This window comes from Pipra filicauda, unplaced genomic scaffold (assembly GCF_003945595.2).
Source record: "Pipra filicauda isolate LSUMZ 115617 unplaced genomic scaffold, ASM394559v2 scaffold196_size3971931_pilon, whole genome shotgun sequence".
Lineage (NCBI taxonomy): Eukaryota > Metazoa > Chordata > Aves > Passeriformes > Pipridae > Pipra > Pipra filicauda.
The window spans coordinates 3,257,479-3,281,648 of NW_024104305.1; the positions used below are offsets into that span (position 1 = coordinate 3,257,479).

The window sequence follows — 24,170 nt, forward strand, 5'->3', positions numbered from 1 at the left end:
CACTTCGGAGCCGTTATTCCCCGGGGAAAAAGGGCGTTAGAAATTTAGCAATGCCTGCTATACGTTTTTCCTCTAAAGGATTACAGCCCCCCCTAGAAAAGTGTATGACGTCCCCATCACACGCTCCACAGAGCCTGCTCTTGTTCATCCCTCACAGACATGAGATTTCAGTAATCATTTTTATTTCATTGCATCATTTCTCAGCATATTGTTTGAAACCTTTTTTTTCCCCAGCATATTCTTCAAAAACTTTTTTGCTCAGCGCATTCTTTGAAACCCTTTTTTCTCAGCATATTCTTTGAAAAGTTTTTTTTCTCAGCATATTCTTTGAAAACTTTTTCTCAGCATATTCTTTGAAAACTTTTTTTTTCCTCAGCATATTCTTTGAAAACTTTTTTTTTCTCAGCATATTCTTTGAAAACTACTTCTTTCTTTGTTTGTTTGTTTTTTCCCCTAAGCATTCTGTTAGTATCTTCTCAGGGATAAACAAATGTTATTCCTTGAATAAGTCAGGGGGAGTGTTCAAGGAACAGCAGCACCGAGTGTTTCACGTCAAGGGAACATTAAGATTTACGTACAAAAAGAACAGTTGTGCTTGAGGACACGGCCCAGGTAGGAGGAACACCGACCACCAACCACCTCTGGAAAAGGAGGAAGCAGGTGTTTTCTTCTTCAGCCAACAGCAACCTGGCACTACAGGTGCTGTTCCAATTTCCTGTGTGGGCACACATGAACACCACAATGTAACCATACGTCACAGTTCCCTTCCCTTCTTAACTTCCTCCAGCAGAAGGTGACATCATAAAAACTTCAAGCAAAAACTGTAATTTAGGTTATTGCTCATGACTGCATCAGTCAGCCTAGAAAAACTGTGTTCCCAGACAAGCCCAGGACCAGAAATCCCCAAGCACTTACATAAAAAAATATACATATTGAGAAGCCCCTAATTCCCTATTTACTGTGTCTAGCAGTTAGCCAAGAGGACGTAAACAGAAAGCACTGACCAACTAGTTTCCCTCTACTTTTATTCTGTCACCTCTCATTCCTGGTGAGCTGAGGTGCCAGGGCCCGGCTGGCAGGGGACACCTGGCAACATCTGTGCACAGCCACGTGGGAAACAGCAGCGTGTCCTCAGAGAGAGTCATGGAATCACGGAATCACAGGATGGGTTAGGTTGGAAAAGCCCTCTGATATCACCCAGTCCAAAGGTTCACTCACGGCGCCGCCAAGGCCACCACTGAGCCATGTCCCCAGGTGCCCTCAGCTCTCTGGGGCAGCTCAGGGCAGAGCAGAACACGGTGTTTCCATGGAACTGCCACTCCTTAGAGAATTATCGCACAGAGGGTCACCACAGTGACACGCTTTGCACTACTGGCAAGTCCCACTTGTTCCCAGAGCAGAAGTGAAACCCATGCTTGCACTCGCAGTTGGTAACTCAGAGAACAGTTTCTCATGTCCATTAGAGCATGTTTTGCATCTGCTCAGAACATCTGGGGGTGTTGGCTGACGTAGTGCAGGGAACTCCATCACCCAGGAGGAGTTTGGCAACTCACAGGCCTTCCTGGGGACCAAATGTCACTCTAGAACATGCTCTGCAAACCCTTTCCCAAGCTGGGTGACCCAGGGTCACACTTGGCTTCCCTTAAAACTCACTGTGAGTAGGAGAGTGATGCACGGAGGAGAGAACTGAGACCTGTAGTATTGGATAGGGTGGTCCAGAGCCTCAGAACTGGTGAAAAATTCATAGGATCAGTTCAGTTGATTAAGAATCCCCATGATCTCTGATGTTGATGCTTCTGGCCGAGGCTCAACACTGTGTCTTCCTGTGCTTCCTCTGTCACCACCAGCACCTGGAGGTGCTCCAGTGTGTGTGCCTCCAAGGAGGATGCTGCAGCTCCAGGGCACCTGCAGGGCACCACAGCCTCGCACACCCCAGTCCAGCTGGTACAGCTGCAATAGGAACAAGGTTGATAGGCAGCAGTAAAACAGCTCAAATCAAGCCTCAAAGTGCAGGTGTGGCTCACCTGGGGTGTGGCTCACCTGGGGTGTGACCAGTGGATATGGCTCATTCCCTCCTCCCTGCCGACAGGGACATGTGTTCCCAGTGTCACGCGGCGGGATGGAGGCTGTGCAGCCGCCCGCCATAAAATGGGTGTGGTGTCAATCCTTGGATATAAAACAGGGAAAGTGTGATGGTACAGATATACCTGCTGGCTCTGATCCACCTCAAGTGGAGCTGTATTAAATCATGCAAGTCCTACAAAGAGCAGCTGAGGGAGCTGGGGGGGCTCAGCCTGGAGAAAAGGAGGCTCAGGGGGGACCTTCTGGCTCTGCAACCCCCTGACAGGAGGGGGGAGCCGGGGGGGGTCGGGCTCTGCTCCCAGGGAACAAGGGACAGGAGGAGAGGGAACGGCCTCAGGCTGTGCCAGGGGAGGGTCAGGTTGGACATCAGGAGGAATTTCTCCCTGGGAAGGGTGGTGAGGCCTTGGCAGGGGCTGCCCATGGAGGTTTGGAGTGCCCACCCTGGAGGTGTCCCAGGAAGGCCTGGCCGTGGCACTCAGTGCTCTGGGCTGGGGGACAAGGGGGGCATCGGGCACAGGGTGGACTCCATGGAGGCCTTTTCCAACCTCAATGATCCTGTGATTCTGTCAGTGGAGATCTTAGAAATTATGCCTGAGGAGTAACTCCAAGTGCCCTGACATACAGCAAACCTCTTTGTAAGAACCAACCCATGCTTCACTAACACATACCTAATATCACCTGGGAGGTCCAGTCCAGACTTCCAAAACACCAAAGGATAACGACTGGCTTTTCAAAATGGCTTCTAAAAGCCTCCTCATAAAGGCTTCCAGAGCGTGCTCTTGTCTCTTCTTCCAGAGCGCAGAGGAATCGCTCCATCTCCGGCGAGTTCTCCGCTGAGTGGAGCACACGCACATCAACTTGATTTTAACAGGTCACGGAATAAGCCGGGCATTTAAAAATATCCACCTACCCAAAAGGACAAATGAAGCCGTATTGTGGAGCCTTCAGCAAAGATTGTTGGAACAAAACAAACAAAACAATCGTGGTAATCTTTTAGGGAAGACTTATAATGTAGAACAACTTGTCAGAGCGGGTTAAAGTTTTAAGGCCTAGCAATTTTGACAGCGTCCCTTTGAGCACAGCGCGAGCGCGGGGACGAGCAGGACAGCAAAAGGTCACTTGGTCACACGTATCCGCTGCCTCCCTGAAGTTTAGCTCAAGACCCACTAGGCACGTCCCAATTAATTATTTAAATCTGCAGGGAAAAGTATTTCTGTAGATGAAAAGGTATGATCTGAAATTCCAGGGAAGCTGCAGGATGGCTGGTGTGGTCAAAAACGGCGCTAAAGGAAGATGGGGTGAGATATCCCATCCATGGGCTTTGGACACTGAGAGGAGCCATTTACATCCAGGAATGCTGATTGTTTCAGATACCAGCCAAGGGGAAACACAGGGATTTTCCAATATCCCTTTTCTCCCAATGGAACAGTTCTGGATCACTAAAGGTCACCAAAACCAAATTGACAATTATATACGTGGTTATTTAAAATAATTTCCCCCAACACAACCATTGATGATGTTGCTGGAAATCTGTGCAAGTTCCTTATAAACCACGGACACCCTGAAAATGTTCACTCCAGATCTCACCCAAATGGTCCCAAAGGAACACCATCAGACAGGCAATGCCAGGGAAATGAGCACTGGAAGAGAACAGGAGACTGAAATCCTCTCTTTATTCATTATGCACTGGGATATCAGGCTGGGGTTTTCAAAGTGATTGTATATCTTTGAACTGGTTTTCTAAGGTTTTCCTAATCAATTCAACAGAGAAAATACCTGGATAAACAGCAGATGTGTATATTCACCAGGACTCGTTTTGGTCTGTCATTGTCTCAGAATAAAAAACAATACAGCACAAATTCCAAAGAGCCTTTTGCAGTCCATTTGCTGAATATAATCTCTCACTCTGGCACATGTAGAGGAAATAAATTTAATAGATTTTTTATATATATATTTCCTGCCACAACCAAGATCTTTAAACGTTTAAAGATAAAATAACTACTCTTGACTAGTCCAAGCAGCCCTGCTTTCTAAAAGCTATTGTCTTTCTTTTTCACCAAGGAAATTCACGTTTTCTATCAGACCCAGCTCGGCTCTTTGCCCCAAAAAACAGAGATACTCCACACCCCTTCCTTCCGTTCCCTGCCTGTGCTGCCATTGCAGGGAGAGGCCAATTAATGATGGTGTTTGTTCTGCCACACAGAACGTGCCCCGTGACCTTATTCTTTTAAAACTGCAATTTTTGCATTTGTTTCTGTGGCTCAGCCCTGATGTGGGATCTTGATGGAACAGCAAACAATCAGACATGATTACGATGATAACACATTCTGCAGTTTTAATAGAAAAAGGAGCCCCTTGCTCATTCTCAGACACACAGTGGATGGATTTATCTGTTGCATCTCGGGGAAACGATTAAACACCAGCAACACTTCCTGGTTCATTGGCAAACTGAGCATCCCATGGGAAGCCACAGGGTTGTACTTCGACTGACACCTGACACCCGCAGCCCGAGATGGGAACAATCTCAATGTTTAACCACAGCCATGACTAAGTACTTTTATTTTCCAACGGGAGGACCTACCAGTGGATCCCACCGGAAAAAAATCTCGGCAGAGAAATTCTGCATCTGTTCCTGTCCCTCCGTCTCAGCTCTCCTGCGATCATCAGCACCCCTTGCTCCTCACAAAGACACTTTCCTGAAGACAGATTAGGAGCAAACATATTTGTGAACGTATGAACAGATTTTCTCCTTATGATACATAACTTTGGCATGCAGTCAGGAAACGAGGATAATCTTCTTCCCCATCTTCCCTTGCTAATGAAGAGAAACTGCCTCTGGGGTTCAGGACAAAAGGTGAACTCTCCCTGCACACAATTTACACCTGCTGAGCACATGATTTCGGGCATCTAAAATTCGTGTCTTGGCAGGTGTCCCGGGGACTCAGCCACACACACGGAGACTCAGGAGGTAATATTTTCATCTAGGCATTAAATAAAAAGCAGAGTCAAGAGGGATGAGTTTTGCGGTATTTTCAGGCATCTCTCTTTTTTTTTTTACCCTTGTAAAATTCTTTCACTTTGCAAACTTATGAAGCCCAATCTTTGCCAATGAGTAACTAAGATAAAAACAGAGGTAAAAAGTAACTAAGATGAAAAGACAGCAGTAGTTGAACAGAAGCCTGATGGAGGGAGAACAGCCCATCCCTGTTCATTGGTAGCAGCACTGTGAACATGTGGACAACCTCTCCTGGAAAGTGAGATTGCTTGGGAAATGTGATCCTTATAAAGTTTTCACTCACTCCTGGATTTCTCTTTATGAGGAGAGTAGTACAACGTTCTCATTTTCTACTCCCTCCAAGATTTTGCTGGTATGGAAGAGCTGATGAGACACAGCAGTGCTGGGTGCAGAAAATGTTCACTTGGAAACAGAACGTAGACACATTTTGTGCTAATAAACTGCCTTGTTTGGAGTCAATAAGAAATGACCATAAATTAAAACTGACAGCACAGCCTCATGTGGGTAGACAACACCCTTGAGGGGTGGGAGGGCAGATGATTTTCCCAGTTCTAACAAACTTATGATCAAGTTTTGAATATTTGTTAGAAATGCATGAAATGATAACATTTTGTGCCACATCAGGACACATACATGGGGAAGGCATTCACACCCAGAACTTGTTAGAACACATACATGGGGTAGGCATTCACTTGTAGAACCATGTGTGTGTTGGATCATGTTGCAATTATTCACCACAAATTGCATTCAAATCCCTTCCCGCCCCCCCCAATTCTTCTTCCTTTCTCACGATCTCTCAAAAAGAGAAAAACAAACAAACAAAAAATCAAATAAAGAAACAAACAAAAACCCAAACAAAACACGGTACCCCAAACCCAAACAAAACATCGTACTCCAAACCCATAACCTCAAACACCAACTGATCATTTTCTGGTGAGTTTCCTCGGATTTTCTAACCTTTCTCTGCAGCTGAGGGCTTCTAAGCCTGAACATCTAAAAATTCCAGCTGCCACTTGAGATCTTACTCCCTTTTAAGAGCACTTATGTGCCTGGGATAAACACGGCTCCCATCACCGGTGGCCTGAATATCACTGACTTTGCAAAACCCGTGAAATCCAACCCCTGCAGTTGTTTACTGCCTTTAAGCGACACCCCGGCAGCTGCCGACCACGAGGAGCTGCGCGGGTGGCAGCGCCGGGCCCCACGCGTGGGCCCGAGGCCTCCGGCGCGGCCTCCCGCGCAGCCCCGGGGAGGGGCCGCCATGGGCGGCGACCCCCGTCACGCGAGGCCGGGGATGAGGAGGCCGCGCCGGGCCCCTCCCCGCGGGCCAGGCCGCACCGGCGGCCCCGGGCAGGGCAGGGCAGGGCAGGGCGGGGAGGTGCCCGCGGTGTTCGAGGCGGAGCTCGGGGGAGCCGGGCTGGCTGCTGCAGGCGGAGGGCGGGCGGCAGAGAGCCGCCCTCCCTACTTCTGCTGCCGCCGGCCGCAGCCGCCCGCACAGGGACCGCGGGCTGCCGCGGTAAGTGGCTCTCGGGGGTATTTCCGAGCGGGGTTCGGAGCCGCGGGGGTGGCGCGGGGGGATGGAGGGAGCGGGGCCGGCCCGGACACGCGGGTGGAAGGCGGGGAAGCCCCGGGGGTGCCTTTATTGTGAGTGCAGATGAGCCGCATCCCTCCTGCCTCCGCTCCGCTCCTTACCCTGCCGGCCCGGCAGCTGCCCCAGCCCGGGGAGTGCCCAGGCCGGGCTGGACGGGGCTTGGAGCGACCTGGGCTAGGGAAAGGTGTCCCTGCCCGTGGCAGGGCGTGGGACGGCAGCATCTTTAAGGTCCCTTCCCACCCAAACCAGTCCGGGGTTTTATGATTCTGTGTGTAAGGCTCACAGAACAGCGCGGGTAGGTGGGATGTTGGGGAGAAATTCCTCCCCAGTTTGCGGGTGTTGAGGCCCTGGCACAGGTCGGGCAGAGAAGCTGTGGCTGTCCCCGGATCCCTGGAAGTGTCCAAGGCCAGGTTGGACGGGGCTTGGAGCAACCTGGGCTGGTGGAAGGTGTCCCTGCCCGTGGCAGGGGGTGGCACTGGATGGGCTTTAAGGTCCCTTCCAACCCAAACCATCCTGCGGTTCCATGATCTTACACAGCAGCTCTCACTCCCAAGGGCTCCCAGCCTCCTCCCACTGTTTTATTTAAGCTTTCGGTTGGAAAAGAAATGACCAAAAAAAGGAGTGTGTGGCAGTTTTGTGGAAGTGGTGTAGAGCCCCTGGCAGCTGTCTGGTGTGCGTGTGGTCCCTGTGCTCCCTGAGAATGTCCCACAGGCAGCGACCCAGCCCAGAGTCTCCCTGTCCATGGACAGCTGCCTGAGCACCTCTAGGTATCTATATATAACAAATAAGGGGAGTTGCAGAGCTCTTTCACTGTATTTTCTTTCTTGGATGGAGGGGATAGACACAGCATCTATTGGTGGGAAAATGTGAATTCTGGGCAAAAAAATAGCATATCTGCAGTTACACAGAACTTTGGAAAATGAAAGTAACTTACTACTTGCACCGAACGTACTCGTGGGACCGTTGCTGGGTGAGAGTGTAGCAAGGCCTAATTTTTTTGAGTTGTTATCTCTACTAAGCTATCAGTAAACGTTTGTAAGCCTGATACTGTGGGAAAAGGTGTAAATGTGTGTGTGGAGAGCTCCGGTTTAAGCCAGGCAGACTTATTGCCCGCTGAACTTCCCCTGCTGTTTACTGTAAACAGGGAGTACAGGTGAGCAGGAGCAGCTCCTCTTACCTGCTGCTCGAAGTGGGGCTCTGCTCCACTTGGAAATAGTTGCATTTTCTTCTCTTCCCTGCTCCTTTCTACACTTCTATTTTCCTCCCTTATTCATAGTTACAGTTCTTCAGGAGTTTTCAGTGATGAGCAGTGACTCCAATTAGCTGGTAAAAGAGTTGGTCTGATATTTCAGGATCTTTACACGTTAATAGCTAAAGCAAAGTCCAGTGTTGCCTCTTCTATAATAGCAACAACTAGGATATTATTAATTTTAACGTTAGACTATTAGCAATTTTCTTAGTCTGATGTTGGATGGAAGTTTTGAGTAGACACATCTACGATGTAAAATTATGCACACACCTTGTATGTAATTTCTGGTGTTACTTTGGTTGTGTATATGTGGATTTACACTTCATTTTGCTTAATTATGTGTGGGCACAGAAGCACAGTAATAATAACTTTGTGAGCTAGGCCTCGCTGCATAATGGAGTGTTTTCCCTAGAGCTCCACTTCTTCCTGGTGACTGTCACTGATGGGAGCACAGAGAGCTGGCTGGATGTGGTCAGTTCAGAGGCCACTCATGCAGAGCAGTTTCCCAAAGGACAGCTCCTACAGGTTCCTTGCTGCTGCCTGCTTTGTCTCCACACAAGTCTCTGCAAGCTTTAGCAAATATTTAAGAGAAACGTGCTTTTTCTGCCATCAGTTTGTGACTTTCTCCTTCCACTCGTTGTGGATGGTTTCAAAACAGGGCTTGGTGTTTCCAAGTAGCTCAGTTAAGCAACAGCTTCCTCGTACCCTGGTGCTGGCAATGGGACCTGGGGAGTCACTGTCCCTTTTTATGGCCTGTGCTGTCCTCAGTCTAACCCAGAGCTCTGATAGTCTAGGTGTGTAGATTAACTAATCTACTGTATGTTCTTGGCCTTGTGGTTGTTAGTTTGAACCTGCGCTTTTCCAGAGGTCACTGTGTCATTGTGGGTGTGCTCCTGCGGCTGAGGGGAGCGCAGGATCTGAGCAGGAGGGTGCTGGTCCCTGTTCCTGCCGCCCACCTGGGAGCCTCTGGGCCCTGCCTTGTTGGGTGGGCTTGGGAGAGTGGGAGACCACGGCCAAGCTGGGCAAACAGGAACAGGTCAGGCTCTTCTCCCAGGGAACAAGGGACTGGGTGAGAGGAAACGGCCTCCAGCTGTGCCAGGGGAGGGTCAGGTTGGACATCGGGAGGAATTTCTCCCTGGAAAGGGAGGTCAGGCACTGGAAGGGGCTGCCCAGGGAGATGGTGGAGTCCCCGTCCCCAGAGGTGTCCAAGGAATGACTGCCTGTGGCACTCAGTGCCCTGGGCTGGGTGTCGAGGTGGAGATGGGGCACAGGGTGGACTCAGTGGTCTGGGAGGTCTTTTCCAACTCAAATGATTCTGGGATTCTGTGAAATAAAAATTAGAGGCTGGAAAAACAAAGCTGAAGCAAATGGGACAAAAGTGGAAGATGCTTCCACTGCTTCCTGAGTGTTTGTGGTGCAGACTGGAGCTACGGGGAGTAAACAATGCGGAGCACAGAGACCACAGAGGCTGTTTTCAGCAGCAGCTGTTGGGCTTTGGGGCTCCACTGATTAGCTCTTAGAGATGTAGATGCAGCCCATTCCTGCCAGAAAGCTTTACTTTAGGAAACAGCTCTTATTACGTAACAAACAGACAGTTAGTAATCAGATCTCTTCCCCAGTATCACAGTATTGATTCTGGAAACGTTCCCTGTCCCTAAATAACCATCCCCGAGCCAGAGTCCCAAGCAAACATGCAGCTGTCTCCAAGGGGTTTCCAGGTGAACTGGCCCCAAGTCCCAGCTGGACCCTGTGGATGGAGCCCATGGTGATGGTTCTCTACTCAGTGGGACTGGGCTGTTTTCTGTGCTTGGCAAAGGGTTTCACAGACCAAGTGTGATTCTGATTTCAGAGTGATTCTGAATGCAGGCCCCTCCTCCGGGATTAGATTTACATGTGCTATCAGGTCTCAATCTTTATCCCAGGATATAAAACTAGGCTACTTCCTTGCCACACCTAAATAATCACCTAATTTGTAGCTATTTTTTGAGCAGGTTCCTGTTTGTATGTGAAGGTCTGTGTCCAGTCTTGTAATAAACAAAACACCTTATGTCCTAATCCTCGCTCCCTGAGTGTTTGACTGGGGAGGGGAAGGAAAACCAACATTAGGATCAAGCTGAACTGGTAGACTATCTATTCAAATATCTGCATTAAAAATGAGGGGAATGAGGAATATCAGAAAAAAAGGGTGAACAGCTATAAATTAGCTGTCACTAACAAGAACATTTCTTTCTAATTACAATAATTGGCTTATGGTGTTTGTACTGTGTGTGGTGGATTTTCTGGCTGATATTAACCCCCACCAACAGGGAAGGCAGAAATGACTGTTTCAACTGTTTAAGCTGAAACAGCGTTTACACAAGAACACAAAGGTATGGAAATCATCCTGCACACATTAGTCAGTGCTCAGGCTGGAGATGAGGCTTCCCACTCCTTCCAGTAGGACAGGAGGGAATTGAAATACTTTTATCTAGAACTTGATTAATACATTGCGATGTTTGTATGGCGGGAAAGCTCCAAATACTCGTTGACGTTGGTGTTCCTTTGTACTCCTGTTAGTCCCTAGGTACAGTCCTTGGGATTACAGCCATCCCTGTCTGTAGTATTGCCTCATTCCCAGGAACTTGCTGCTCTCTCTGGGAAGACTGTTGCTGTTGAAATCCCAAGAAGGATTTACACATCGAACCTTTCCCCTCATCATTTGTAAAACTTTTTTTTTTTTTTGTAGCAGGGTAATGAAACAGGAGAAAAAGAAGTGGTTAGGTTAAAAATGCAAACAGTGGAAAGAGGAGCCAAAAAAGTTTGTTCCTGGTAGGATGGGAGTGTAGAGCAGTGGTTCTATCATCTAGTGAAGGGTGGGAATATCTTGGTGTCTGAGTACAGAAGGCAGATGAAGTAGTTGGAAACGGTGGGACTAAAAGGAGGAATGAGGATAGGATGCCTATTTTCTGCTTTGTTTTTCCTTTATTTTTGTGCCTGGCAAGTGCTACAACCACTTTTGGGCATGAGAGCTGAGCTGGTTGCCTGCACTGGAACGTGGGAAGGATTTTCCCCATATGGTAAAGTGCTGCTTGGCTTCCACTTGTCAGGGCTGAGTGGCCTGGGGGGATGTTGAGGTTTTGAATTCTGTGTGCAGGGACTTAGTAACCTGTGGGGTGGTCAGGGACTGAAAGGGACCAGTGACCCAGGGAGCTGTCTGGGTATTGTGGGTTATGATGCTGTGCTTGGTTTGAGAGGTGGTTCTTGAATAATGACTTTAATTACAGGGCCCAAACTTGTACTGAGAACCTGGAAAACCATCGGGGGCTTTAGGAGAGGATCTGGAGGGTGGACACTGCTGTGCTGCGTTTGGGACCCACCAGAACTCTTCCTTGGATGTGTTGTCCTTCATCAGAGATCTGCCTTGCAGGGGAAGCATCTCCACTTTGGGTTGGTTTAGGGTTTAATCAGTTAGTCTGGCCTGGCATCCTGTGTAACATTAACCACTCCCAGCTTCTCAAAGGTAAATGAGAGACAGCTGGTGGATGACCTGGTTAAGGGGGTGCTAACTGGGTTGTTTTCTGGTTACATCCCTTTTTTCTTATTATTTGGCCTCTTCCTGCCTTGACACACCCTGCAAACTGCCAGTAACAGAACAGTACAGCTTTCAGGGCTGAAGTTACCCGCAGTCAGAACTGCCTGTGGCTTTACTGCTGCTCTGTCACCATGGCCACCTGCTAAGTAGTCCTTCAGGATGGATGAGAGCTGGATTAGAGGGAGCTGAGGGTAGGACTGCAGCTGTTTGAAGGAGCAGGGCCAGTTCAGGACTCTGCTCAGCCTGGAGGGACATCAGCCTGGGCCTTTCATCATCCCAAATTTACCTGAGAGGCTGTGGGAAGGAAGGGGAAAGACGGGATTAGATGATGCTCCAATGGCAAGTTATGCAAACTTTAGTGGAGATGATTAGAAGTTTTCTATTTTTAAGTCCTGCATTGAGTGACTCACTTTATTAGATGTGTTCGTTGGAGAGGGAATGCGAAGCACCCGGATTCCATGGTAATGGCCCTGTAAAGCACAGGGATGTACAACAGAACAGATTGGGTTTCTTCTCTTAGTTTCCCGGGTTCTGTGTCTGATGGTGGCACGCGCTCCTGCGGCGGAGCTCTGCCGCCTGGATCCATCTGTGCCTTCGCTGCTGCGAAACCATCCTCTTGCTTTGGGCTGACTCGTGGTTCTGGGGCTGAATTCCCCACCCTGCCCTCATTCCTCTCGTTCTTTCCCCCAGCTTTGGCTGTGTGCTGCTCAGATCCAGCCCCATGTCCTCCTAATTAGGAAGTACCTGAGTACAGAAGTGCTGGCGATTGCGGTGCTTCCCTTTCAGTCAGCTGTTGTCTGGGGTGGGAGTGGGTTACACAACTCCAGATGACAGCCAGCCAACAGTCTGGCAGCTGCCTGGGCCAGGCATTACGGGAAGGAAGGAAGGAAGGAAGGCAGGCAGGTCCCTCCCATGGGTCCAGCCTGATGAGGTCCAGCCTGATGAGGGCTGCGCGTGGCCGAGGTTTGGCACGTGGGGTGCTCTGTTCTGAAGCCTCTGCTGACGACAAGTGTTGAAATCTGTTCTTTGAAAGCCAGAATATAAACGGTGCCTTGTAGGTTTTTGGGTTTGAACCATGGGACTGAAAGTGGAGCAGTGTAAGGAATGTATTAAAGGATGAAGGGGAGCCCTTGCCTGTGGCACAGGAGGCCCGGGGTCTGTTAGCTGGTGAGGTCACCAGGGACCTTGCTGGGGCAGGGAGCTGGTCACCAGCCTGGATCTGGAGTGGGACACTCCTCTGGAAGTGACTATTGTATACTGAGCTACTGGTTAAAGAATGCACTGAGGAGGGAGCAGTTCCTACTGCGAGGTGGTTTGTATTATTGACTTCTGTAACTTTTGGAAACTGAAAGTGGGAACTTGTACTGACAAATCTTTTGTGTAATTTCTGTTTCACATAGACTAACTCCCCCTGCCCCTTGGTTTCCTTTCAAGTTTAAAGGCTGTTTCTTGTTATCAGGAACCTTTAGTTCCACTTGAAGCTAATGACTTGTCCCTGTGAATCTTTACCAACGCTCAGCTGGTTCCCTGGGAACTGTTCCCCGGGGTTATTGAACTCCTTGGACAGATAACTCTGTGCAATACCCGCTGCTTGTCACATGCCCCTGGCTCCTCCCGTGCCAGTCAAGGGCTCCTGCTCCTGCCACAGCTTGTTCTAGAGCCTGTCAAGAACCTCAGCCCACCCTCCAAGCAAGGGCATGGGTCCAAAGGTGCCATTTATGGCCTCTATCAAAACCAAGAGTCAGGCTAACATGCAGATTTACAGTGTCAGATGGTGCTGACAGCACTAAAACACTGTACCCTGCTTGAGCTGGTTTGAAAGGTGACTCAGAATATTTGTGTGATGGAAAGATGACTTATTTCTGACTGTAGTGCTTCTTATGCTGGTTGCTATTATAATTGCCATTAAAATAAAATTCTGTTGCCGTCACAAACTATTGATCTCAGCTCAGAAGAGAAACAGGCTTCAGTACCTGCTCGCAGTAAAGGAGGGGTTTGGAAGGGTAGGCTCTTCCCTGGGTACAGCCCTCCTGGGAACAACTTGGGCTGCATTCCTTCGCCTTTCATCTGTGCCCTGGTGTGTCCTGCTCAGAGCCAACAGCAGCCTTTCCCAGCAGCCTTTCCCAGCAGCCTTTCCCAGCAGCCTTTCCCAGCAGCCTTTCCCAGCCGTCTGGGACAGCGCTGGAGGAAAACCCCACAAGTGAGTGTTTGTAGCCTCTAATTTCCCTCTGGCTTTGTGACTGCTGGGGCAGCGTTTGATCCATCCTTGTGATGTGCCATTTCCCACCTGCAGTGCTGTTCTTTTCCAGGGGAAGCCACAGGAGATGTTCTGTGCCCCAGCAGAGCCCAGACCAGCCTGGCACGTCGGTGCCAGAGGACTGTCCAGGCTCTGCAGCCCCTGCTAATGCCCCAAGCTCATCCAGACACATCTGCTCAGACCTCCCAAAGGTGGGCTCCTGGGTTCCTGGGATGCAATTGAGCTGTTCCAGGTGTAAAAGCCCCGTCTGCAGGTTGGAATGCCTGTCTGGCTTTGCGCTGGAGTGGTTTACGTTAAGCCCTGTTTTCCTTTTTGTCCCTGAATAAGCTTCTCACAGGGATGGTGAGCAAGATTGATGTGGCAATTTGAGCAGCAGGGCTCCTGGGAGGGTTCCTTTCTCTGGAGAATTGCCTGTAATCGGGGTCTCAGCTCTGAGGAGAGCTAATGCCACACGCCCCCGGTGTGGGGTGAGCAGAGGGGAGCCCCTTCCCGAGGGCTGAGGCCAGAGATCCCTCCTGTACAGCCAGCACCCAGCCCCTGTGTGTGTTATAAATGTTACCTGCACGATCACAGTGGCAGAACTGTTCTCTGTGGCACATCCAATGTCCCTTCAGTGTGGTTAGGGTGGCTGTATCCACAGTGAGAGCAGGGTCAGCTCCTGCTGGGAGCCATCCTGACCCTATTCCCTGTGTGCCGCACCGTGGTCGTGCCCAGCGCTTGCCATTGCTGTTCCCTGAGTTGCTGTGAACGGGATAAAGGAATTAATTAAATTCTGAAGGCTGGCTGTCCTTTTTTGATACGTACAGGGACAGTTAATGGCCTGAATTGGCAGTAGAGATTGCTGGGTGCTGCCATACAGCAGAAGGTGTCTGTAACTCGGAGTGAGGGTGGAGTTGATTTCTCCTGATTGATTTCAGGCTGTGCAGAATTGTCCCACAGACAGTTTAGAAATCTACTACACAACTTCGGGGGATTTTTGATTGTTTTTTTCAGTTATATATACAGTGACATTTCTAGTGTGATTGACAATGAGAGAAACTATAGATTCAGGTTGATGCAGTAATATTTTTTAATATAAAACTAAAGGCGTAAAGGTCAAACAGCTACAATATTTCTTCAGTTTTAAAAACTTGGAAGGGGGGTTGTTTTTTTGGTTTTTTGGTTTTTTACAAGTACTGATAAAATGCCTGTTAAAAAGGCCCAGTAAAACTTGCAGTCCTAAGATAATGATTTTCTTGTTGGAAAAAAAATACCTTCAGAGTTGTCTAGGAAGCTGCATTTTTTAAAGCAAGCTGGTGTAGACGATGATCACTGGGGCTTTTAGTCAGTGGTTTGTGTACTGTGTGCTGCTCTAATTCCATGAAAGGGTAATGGTGTAATTCTGGCAGGTATGTCCCTGGTTTTCAAAGTGTCAGGAGAGGTCTAAGCAAGGGCACGGGAAGCAGGGATGAGTGTTGGCTGTGCTTACAGGAATGAGGTTAAGGTTTGGGTGGGAAGGGACCTTAAAGCCTATTCAGTCCCATCCACTGCTATGGGCAGGGACAGCTTCCACCAGCCCAGGTTGCTCCAAGCCCCGTCCAGCCTGGCCTTGGACACTTCCAGGGATCCAGGGGCAGCCACAGCTTCTCTGGGCAACCTGGGCCAGGGCCTCCCCACCCTCCCGGGGAAGGGATTGTCCTTTGGGACAATCCATTCTGGGAACGTGTCTCTGTGTACGGCATGTGCAGGCACATGGGCAGGTCAGTGAAGTGCCCTGGTTGTGTGTTTGTGTCCTGACAAGCCTCGGGGGAGGCTGCAGGACCCCCAGCCCAGCCCTGGGATGGGGAGCTGCCCTGGCCCCCTGCTCCTGCCCCAGAGCTGCTCCTGCCGTGTTGTCAATCCACTGGTGTCCCGCTCTTGGCATGGAGCTGCACACATTGCCCACGTCTGCTTTAAGCTTTAGTGGTGCTAAATCTGTTATCTGGGCAGTGCTGGGGCAGGCTGTGCCCTGGACAGAGGTGTGTCCGTGTCCGGAGGGCCCGGAATGCTGACAGGAGTCCCTCTCACGGGATGTGTGTTGTCTCCAACACCACAGGAGCCCCACGGGCCAGGGAAGATGGAGTAGGTTGTGCCTGCTTAAGATTCAGGTCAGTCCCATGCAAATTTTTCATTCAGGATCCGAACACTGGGTCTATTAAGAATTAGCCTGACCCACATAGGGCTGGTTTTAAACCCTCTGGAGCTGGATGATAAAGTGTTGTGCTGCTTTCCAGCCGCTCAGTCTTGTCCCTGTCTGTGCTGCTGCCTCTCGCTGAGGGACCCACGTCCTGACCAGACACCATTCCGGGGTAGGACGGGCTGTGCTGGTGTGTAATTCCCAGCTGGAAAGCAGGATGGAGTGCTCTTAGGCTAATGGGATTGTAGCAGGAGTTCGATGGGATGGGAGGGTAGCTAAGGGTGATGCTGTGGAGCAGATCCACTGGGGTGTTGGGACAAGGATTTGGTGCCCTGACGGCTGAGGACAGGCTGTTCCTGGTCTGCCTTTGCCATGGCATTGGAAGTACTCGTCACAGACAGGAGTGTCACTGTGGGGGTGTGTACAAGTCTCCTCAGATCTGAATACTCTTGTCATTCAGCTTTCACAGCAAGCACCAGAGCACTCTGGCTTGCCTCTGTCTAGACTTTGTTTAGAAATTATTAATATTGCAATGAAAATCGCTAATTAAGACATTGCTACTCTAAATTTCAACTTGTCACAACATTGTCATTAGTTTCTGCAAATGGTCTCTCCTGTGTAGCCCAGATTCTGACATGGTAAATCTGCTGATTTAATTTTTATCTTCTTTTCTTCCAGTAAAAATGGCATTTCAGAAGGCAGTGAAAGGAACTGCTCTCATTGGAGGAGGTGCCATAGCAACAGTTTTTGGCCTCTCTCAATTTTCTCAGTATAGAAACAAACACGTAAGTATTAATTATGATTTCTGATAAAATATGAAACTTAAAATCTGTCGGAGCGTATGTCAGGCTCGTAGGAATGGTTTTGTCTGGGGAGGAGTGCCAAGAGCCTCTTGGCTTGGTTTGGCAGGCGCTGATCTTGGCATTAAAGCTGCTTCACTGGCGTGGGTCTGTGACTGGTGGGGAAGTGTGGTGCTTGTAAATCATTTTTCATGCTTAAAAAGTGACCTTTGGGTGCTACTGGGGGTTTTACTTGGTTGTGGGAGGAGTGGAAAGTCCTGATGGAAGTATAAGCACTGTCTGGACAGTATTTTCAAGCTTAGAATGTGGAAGTGAAACCACCAGCACTACCTCTGAACATCTCGGCTCCAAAACAGTGGCAGTGCCACCTCCTGTTCAGTTCATGGGGCTGGAAGCAGTTTGGGGGCAGGATCTGTGCCAAGGCTGTCTGTGGGACGGCTCCTGTTGTCCCTGGTGGGCACAGCCCAGGCACTGGTGAGCTCGGGGGTCACTTCAGGGCTGTGCTCGAGGTCACTGTGGCACAGGCAGAGTCAGTTCCCTGCAGGCAGGGAAGGTGCTGGAGACCTGCTGGTACACTCCAGCAGTGGGAGCAGAAAGGTGCAGGAGATTCCAGTGCCAGTCTGTGTGTTGGATCTTGCTGTTGTAGAAAATAGGCTTCCCTGGGATGTCTGCTCCTCACAGCAGGGTCAGCATGGCCGTGCTCTTTAACTCCCTTCTCCATCACAGACCCACAGACTTGTGGAGGCTGGGAAAGCCCTCTCAGACTGAGTCCAACCATTCCCCCAGCACTGCCAAGGCCACCACTGACCCCTGTCCCCACATGCCACATCTACATGGCTTTTAAATCCTTCTTCTGGCTGTTTCTGTGGGGAGGAGGAACAGCTGGGAATGAGATGAGTCATTTCTGGGGAGCCTAGCTGGGAAGTGGATAAGCCAGGATCCTTATGGCTTCAGGCACTGTTGCAGAAAATAAACCCCAGCTCTCAAGTGAGGTCCCCATGGTGCTTCCTGCCTTGCTTGGAGCTGATAGTGCTGCTTTGAACTCTCTCCGGAGTCTTTATCCCAGGGTTTCACAGCCTGGCTTCAGTACTGTTCCACCAGCACTTCAACACCAGTGGTGACAGAGAGGTGGACGTACCAGATCCTCTTGCTTCCTGACTGAATTGATGGGGTGTTCTGGGATGTGCCAAGTCGAGCTGGCAAACACTGATAGCTTTTCTTCCCCTCCCTCCCTGTAGTCACCAAGGGGAAAGGCACTGCTTTGGTGTGGAGCTGTAAGACATTGTTGTCCTTTCCCAATCCTCTCTTCCCTGTGTGGAAGTGTGTTGTTGGTCAGTGGGAATTGCTCAGCAAGGTGAATCCAATAGTGAGATAATATGATAATGCATTGGGGGCTGCTTAGGGGAGTTTTAATTACTTGATTTTTTTTTTGTTTAAGAGAATAAGGATGATGAATTTGACTCTGCAAACCTACCTGGAGATTTACAGTAGCAAATTAACAAGAGCACTGGCTTATGGATTACTAGATCACTTTATAACTTGATGATTAAATTCAAACTGCCAAACTAAATTCCTCTCACTAAGAGTGTAATCAAAACCATTCAGGGAACTCTTGCCTGAGAAATTGTAGATATAAACAGCAATTGCTTATTTCAGTAAACACACTTGTTCACTGCCAAACTAATCACGTTACTGCAGATGGAATCCCTGTGTGCAGCTTTTCTTCACTCCCCCATTTAATTGACAGCAAGATGCATCATATCTATATCAATTCCTGGTGCTAATCACTCTGCTTATATTCCAGGGCTAATCTCCAGACTCTGGCAATACCAGGGGCTGGATGCTGGGGACTGTGCTCTGGTTCTGCTTTGAGCCATTTGTTGTAAAAAATGTGTTTAAAATCAAACCAAAACACAGAGTCAAACCCGACTGACACCAGTACTTCTTGTACTCTGAGTTTGGCTTTTCTGGTGTTCTCTTATTTTCCTGAAGTTAAGTTGTACACCTGGAATATTGTCTGGAAACCCAGCGCAAAGCTAATTTGGAGGTGGGGATTTTGCCTTCTCTGAAGGTCACCAACTGAGCTTGGCCAGCCAAAACTTGTGTGAGACTGAGCCACAGGTGGTTTTAGTCTTCCCGGTGTCCTGCTGGTCAGTGCTGTCTGGGAGTCGCAGGGTGGGGTTCAGGGAAGCTGGGAAGTTGGCAGCAGCTGCCTGGCTGCAGTCACTGGGATGACCCAGCACTGCTGCAGCAGCAGCTCACCCAGGAGGAGCAGGAGCCAACCTTGGCTCTGCAATCAGAGCATGTTTGGGTGTTCAGCAGGAAAATTTAGATGTGCTTCAAGTCCTGTCCCTTTTTGGGAGGGGAAGCTCTGAGAGCCGTGGCTGGAGGCTCACAGCAAAGCTCTGTGGAGCACAGGGCAGAGGGATGTCTTAGAGCCACCAAGGAAGGAGTGGAGACAGGAACGGCTGGATCCTCTCACTGTCTCCATCCTTGTGTCCATGACTCCCTGGAAAAACAGGTACTGGAACTGTATCACTGTTCCATACTTTATAGAGGTTGTGGACTCCTCATCCCTGGATGGACCCCTCTGAGATGTAAAATCAGGTTGCCCAGAGAAGCTGTGGCTGCCCCTGGATCCCTGGAAGTGTCCAAGGCCAAGTTGGACAGGGCTTGGAGCAACCTGGGCTGGTGGAAGGTGTCCCTGCCCATGGCAGGGGGTGGAACAGGATGGGCTTTGAGATCCCTTCCAACCCAAACCACTCTGGGATTCTATGCTATGTTTCTACAATACTTTGTGGGATATAAAAGCTTTTGGCACTGCTGGAGAGGCCAGGGCAGGGGAGAGAGCAGGGCAGGAGGCAGCAATAGGTGGGAATGGGAAGAATTGCATGGCCAAGTGAATAACATGGCAGCTGAATTTCTTTGAAGCACCCAAAGTCTGTCCCTCACCCGGTGATCTTTGCCAGCAGCCACATGTTGTGTAAACACGGGAGGGAGAGCGAGGGGAGACTAATGGGGAGGCTCATCAGGATTCACCTCCCTGCTTCCCTGCTCCTCTGTCTGTGTGTGCCTGGAGCGCCGGGAGCTCGGCTCTGTTTGAGGGCTGAGCCGGCTTTAAACAGCTCCTAATGAGGAGACCTTTGTTCCCAGCGTTTGCAGCCCAGCCTGGGCACAGGGGGATGAGCACTTAATGCAGCTCAGGTGAGGCTGTGCCCCAGGAGGGCTGGCCTGGGGGAAGGATGGCAGCCCATGGCAGCCACAAGCAGTGTGTTTGGGGAAAAAACAGGGGTCATGCTGGGAATTGCCAAACTTGGGTTTTCCTAAATCTTAATTTTCCCTTTATTTCCCTTTATCGTGGGCTGTGTTTAATCTTTGCAGGGTGCCTTGGTGGAGGTTCAGGCTGCAGAGGTTGTCCCAGTGAAGAACCAGCTCCCCACGAGAGAACAGCAGATTTTGGCCCTGCAAACCAACAGTGAATTTGATGTCATTGTCATAGGAGGAGGAGCAACAGGCTGTGGCTGTGCTCTGGATGCAGCCACCAGAGGTAAGGGCCTGGAAGTTCAGTTGCAGGCTTATTCTTTATAATAAACTTATAAGACTGGCTTTTCAAATCTCCTCGAAGGTAGAGGAGGTGTGCCCTGAGTGCTGGTTATACGACTTCTGCTCTCAGGAGGTACAGGGAACTTGAAGAAGGTCCATACAGCAGATCCCTGCTCCCATTGCCCCACCCTGGGGCATTAGCTGGTAACTGGTTTCAGAGGCTCCCAGGAACAGCAGGGTTGATGTTAGCTTTTTGTGGAGCCTTAACTTGGGGAAAGGGCGAGGGAAGGTGAGTTTAAGCAAATGCACTGGAAGTGCCACCAGTGTGCTGGGGCAGAAAAGGCAGCTGTAAAGCAGGTAGAAATTATTACAGTTAATCTCTGTTTATCCTTTTCTTGGATATTCTGATTATGTCAGGAGATTTCTGAGGTGTGAAATATTCCTGGGCATTTGGTTAATGAGTTGCCTCTCATTGCTGTTCGTTCATGGAACTTGCTCCTTTATTGTGTTTGCTTCACTTAACAACAAATTTTGCTTTTCATGTGTTTGATAAATCTTCACCAAATTTTTTCTGATTGTGTCCATTAATCTTAAGTCACATTTGACAAAAATATATTGCTCTGATCTTTGGAAGTTACTAGTAATAATTAGATTTTTTTTAAGGACTGAAAAGTTTTGGGAGACCAGTAGATGTTAAAATCTCTGGTGGACACTGCTGAGGCACTTCCAGTGCTGTGTCCAGTTCTGAGCCCCTCATGACAAGAGAGACATTGAGGGGCTGGAGCCAGGGGAAGGGAACGGAGCTGGGAAGGGGCTGGAGCAGCAGGAGGGGCTGAGGGAGCTGGGGGGGCTCAGCCTGGAGAAAAGGAGGCTCAGGGGGGACCTTCTGGCTCTGCAACCCCCTGACAGGAGGGGGGAGCTGGGGGGGTCGGGCTGTGCTCCCAGGGAACAAGGGACAGGAGGAGAGGGAATGGCCTCAGGCTGTGCCAGGGGAGGCTCAGGTTGGACATCAGGAGGAATTTCTCATGGAAAGGGTGGTGAGGCCTTGGCAGGGGCTGCCCAGGGAGGTTTGGAGTGCCCAGCCCTGGAGGTGTCCCAGGAAGGCCTGGCCGTGGCACTCAGTGCTCTGGGCTGGGGGACAAGGTGGGGAATGGGCACAGGGAGGACTGGATGATCCTGGAGGGATTTTCCAACCCAAAGGATTCTGTGATAAGCCTGATCAGATATTTCCTGTTGTGTCAGAATTCTGGGTGTGCCCACATTCCCTGGTGAGCTCTCCCTGAAGGTGCCCAGGGCCAGCTCTCGCCTGGTTTTGGGCACCTCAGGCAAAGTGTAAGCAAGCAAAGCTGTCAGTTGTCTCCCTCTCTGGAATGCTGTTTAAATTGTTAGTGCAAGAGGTGTAGAGCTCTCTGCTGCAAGGACCTGGAAGTGTCCATGCAAACCCTCTGTCCCTGCCGTGCATCCAAGCTCTCATTTGCTTGCGGGAGCGTGGCCCCTGTAATGTGCTGTAATGCCTTTCCATTGTGAAATATCCAGCTTTTAATGTGCTTCTGTTTAAGTTCTGGTTTGACTTTTCCCTCAGGAAGGAGGCTAAAATTTTTCATTACAATATAGACAGTGCACTACACTTTGAATACAAATTCATCCATGTACAGAGTAATTTTTCTTGTGATTGTCTCTACCCTAGAGAAGTGTCTTTAATGAATTACATACAAATTGTGTAATTTAAGAAGTTAATTTGGTTTTCTGGTAACACAGGACTAAAAACAGCCCTTCTAGAAAGGTATGATTTCTCATCGGGGACCAGCAGCAGGAGCACTAAATTGATCCATGGTGGGGTGAGGTACCTCCAGAAGGCCATCATGAAGTTGGATTTCGAGCAGGTAATTGTTTGTGCTGGTTGTTAAGCAAGAATTTCTGGTAGACACTTCCCCTGTCCCAGTTAGATCCGGTTCTCCTTTTGATTTTTTCCACTCCTTGACTGTTGTGTGCCACAGCCACTGTGCATGGGAAGTGTCTTCTCCTGGGGAGCTTTCCAGGCTGCTGCCTTGGCTCAGCTCTCTGGTGGGCAGTGCAGTGGCCAGGCCTTGTGGATCTGGGGCCAGGAAGGCAGGGACAGGGCTGGTCTCAGAATAAAAAGAGCTTTCTACTTGTCATGGTCAGAATCTGGGGGAGTGGGTCTGTCTGTCCTTGTTCTGGAATGGGGGAAGAAAACATAGTAAAGGAATGATTTAACTTGGAATGAGGAAAAAATATTGTTGATGAGTGATTTATTTTGTCATAGGGAAAAAGATGGTAAATAAGAGGTGTATTTTGGCAAGGGGAAAGAAAATATGGTAAATGAGTGATTATATATAAATGCTTTTGTATATTCCTGTGTTGTTGGAAGCCTGGTATTCCTGTTTTGAGGAATTGCACTGTCTTCCCATTGAAACCTCTCAAAGTATGTTCTGGCAGTTGTAGCACTGCTACAGAAATGGTGATTTTCAGGGGAAAATATCTAAACCGTGCAGTTATCCAGATGTAGAAACCAACCTTTTTTGCCAAAGAACAACTTCATGTTGATGTACATTGATTGGTTTGGACAAGAACCCTTCTGCATTTGCAGCTTGGAGTTAGGGTGGGATTTAAGTGTGGGAATTGGCTTGGAAGCTGTGTTGTGGGACACGTCCCAGCCCTCCCAAGTGCCTCCTGCCCATCGTTAGGGCAGTGTGGCTTAGTGTGCTTTATGTTGAAATCAGAAATTATCCAACTGACCTGCCAAGACACCAAGATTAAATTACTGAAGGTTAATTTTGTCGGGAATGGTTTTCCTCAACTGTTGAGTTTTCCAGCGGCTCTCGGTGTGTCTCTGGAAGGCGAGTGGGAATGGTGTGAGGTGGTGGCTTTGATGCGGTTCCTTGTTGAGTGTTGCCCGTGGGTTGGAGCTGGGTGGGTGTGGCTGACCTGGCTCTCTGTTTGCAGTACAGGATGGTGAAGGAGGCTCTGGAGGAGCGTGCCCACCTGCTGCAGAGCGCCCCGCACCTCTCCGCTCCGCTGCCCATCATGCTGCCCATCTACAAGTAAGCTCTGCTCGGCCATCTCCCCTTTCCCTTGCCTGCTGACAAGCAATCCACGTCCCTGGAGAAGTTCCCAGGTCCCCCTTCCCAAAGCACGTCCCCAAAGCTGTCACAAGCTCTGCCCTCCAGCGGGTGAGATGTTGCTGGACTGTAGAAACATGAAGGTTTCTTAGGCTGCTTTGAGGTGCAGCTCTTCGGGGCCCTTCCAGCACCTCAGTTAGGAGCAGCTGGAAAGAATTCTCATTCCCAGGATGTTGTTTGCTATTCTCTCAGTACACCCTTATCTTCAACACACCCATCACAGTGTTCTCAGCAATGTGGTGTTCATCCCTATGGCCACAGGCTGCTTGAGTATGGAGAGAACAGTTTCCTTCTCCTCTGAGGAACGGGGTCTAAGTGCTTTGGGTTAGGTTTTCAGATCTCAGAGGACAGTTACTCACTGGAACAGGCTACTTAGAGCAGGGAGATTTTGCTGAATGATCTTAATTTTATTAAGATCCTTCCTGTCTTTATTATTCCTGACTTAATGGAAGGTGCTAATAAAAACTGGAGCTCACACAGGTTGGTGATCGACTGCTTTTATGTGGTCCTGAAGTACAAAAAGCCAGTTTAGATCCTAATTCTAGAGCAAACAAAGCCTTGAATCTGCTTGACTCACTGCAGTGAGCAGCTCTGTTGAAAACAGTAGCAAACAATACCTCAGACTTGAGTATTTACATTACATTGTGGTACCAGGAGCTTGTGTGAAGGTAGGAGGTAAAACTGGTGTAATACAACACACTGTTACTCAACAGGCTCTGTGCTACAATAACAGTGTGTGCATGTACCTCTAAATTCTTCATTGTTT

The 24,170-nt window shown here is 49.3% G+C and overlaps 1 protein-coding gene and 1 long non-coding RNA gene across 5 annotated transcripts in view; one reads left to right on the plus strand and one right to left on the minus strand.

Moving 5' to 3' along the window:
* Positions 1-165: 165 nt before the first annotated feature.
* Positions 166-6,651, minus strand: LOC113994982. 3 transcript variants are annotated; one of them, XR_005563254.1, is made up of 5 exons: positions 6,056-6,651; positions 3,859-4,778; positions 2,751-2,988; positions 2,041-2,166; positions 166-1,950 (listed from the first exon to the last, which is right to left on the minus strand). It is a non-coding gene; the product is annotated as an uncharacterized LOC113994982 (long non-coding RNA). The 3 variants fall into 3 exon arrangements; XR_005563255.1 differs by lacking the exon at positions 6,056-6,651 and having other exon boundaries at positions 3,859-3,988; positions 4,664-5,349; XR_005563253.1 differs by lacking the exon at positions 6,056-6,651 and having other exon boundaries at positions 3,859-5,349.
* Positions 6,398-24,170, plus strand: part of GPD2 (glycerol-3-phosphate dehydrogenase 2) — a 47,593-nt gene continuing 29,820 nt past the window's right edge. Inside the window, exons 1-5 of one of the 2 annotated variants that reach the window (XM_027734599.2) lie at positions 6,398-6,614; positions 16,600-16,706; positions 20,103-20,268; positions 22,023-22,147; positions 23,229-23,326. In XM_027734599.2, coding sequence (XP_027590400.2) covers positions 16,605-16,706; positions 20,103-20,268; positions 22,023-22,147; positions 23,229-23,326 — 491 coding nt within the window. In that variant the 5' untranslated portion in view covers positions 6,398-6,614; positions 16,600-16,604. Of the gene's footprint in view, positions 6,615-16,075; positions 16,094-16,599; positions 16,707-20,102; positions 20,269-22,022; positions 22,148-23,228; positions 23,327-24,170 lie in introns of those variants that run through there. The other variant, XM_027734600.2, reaches the window with a different exon arrangement.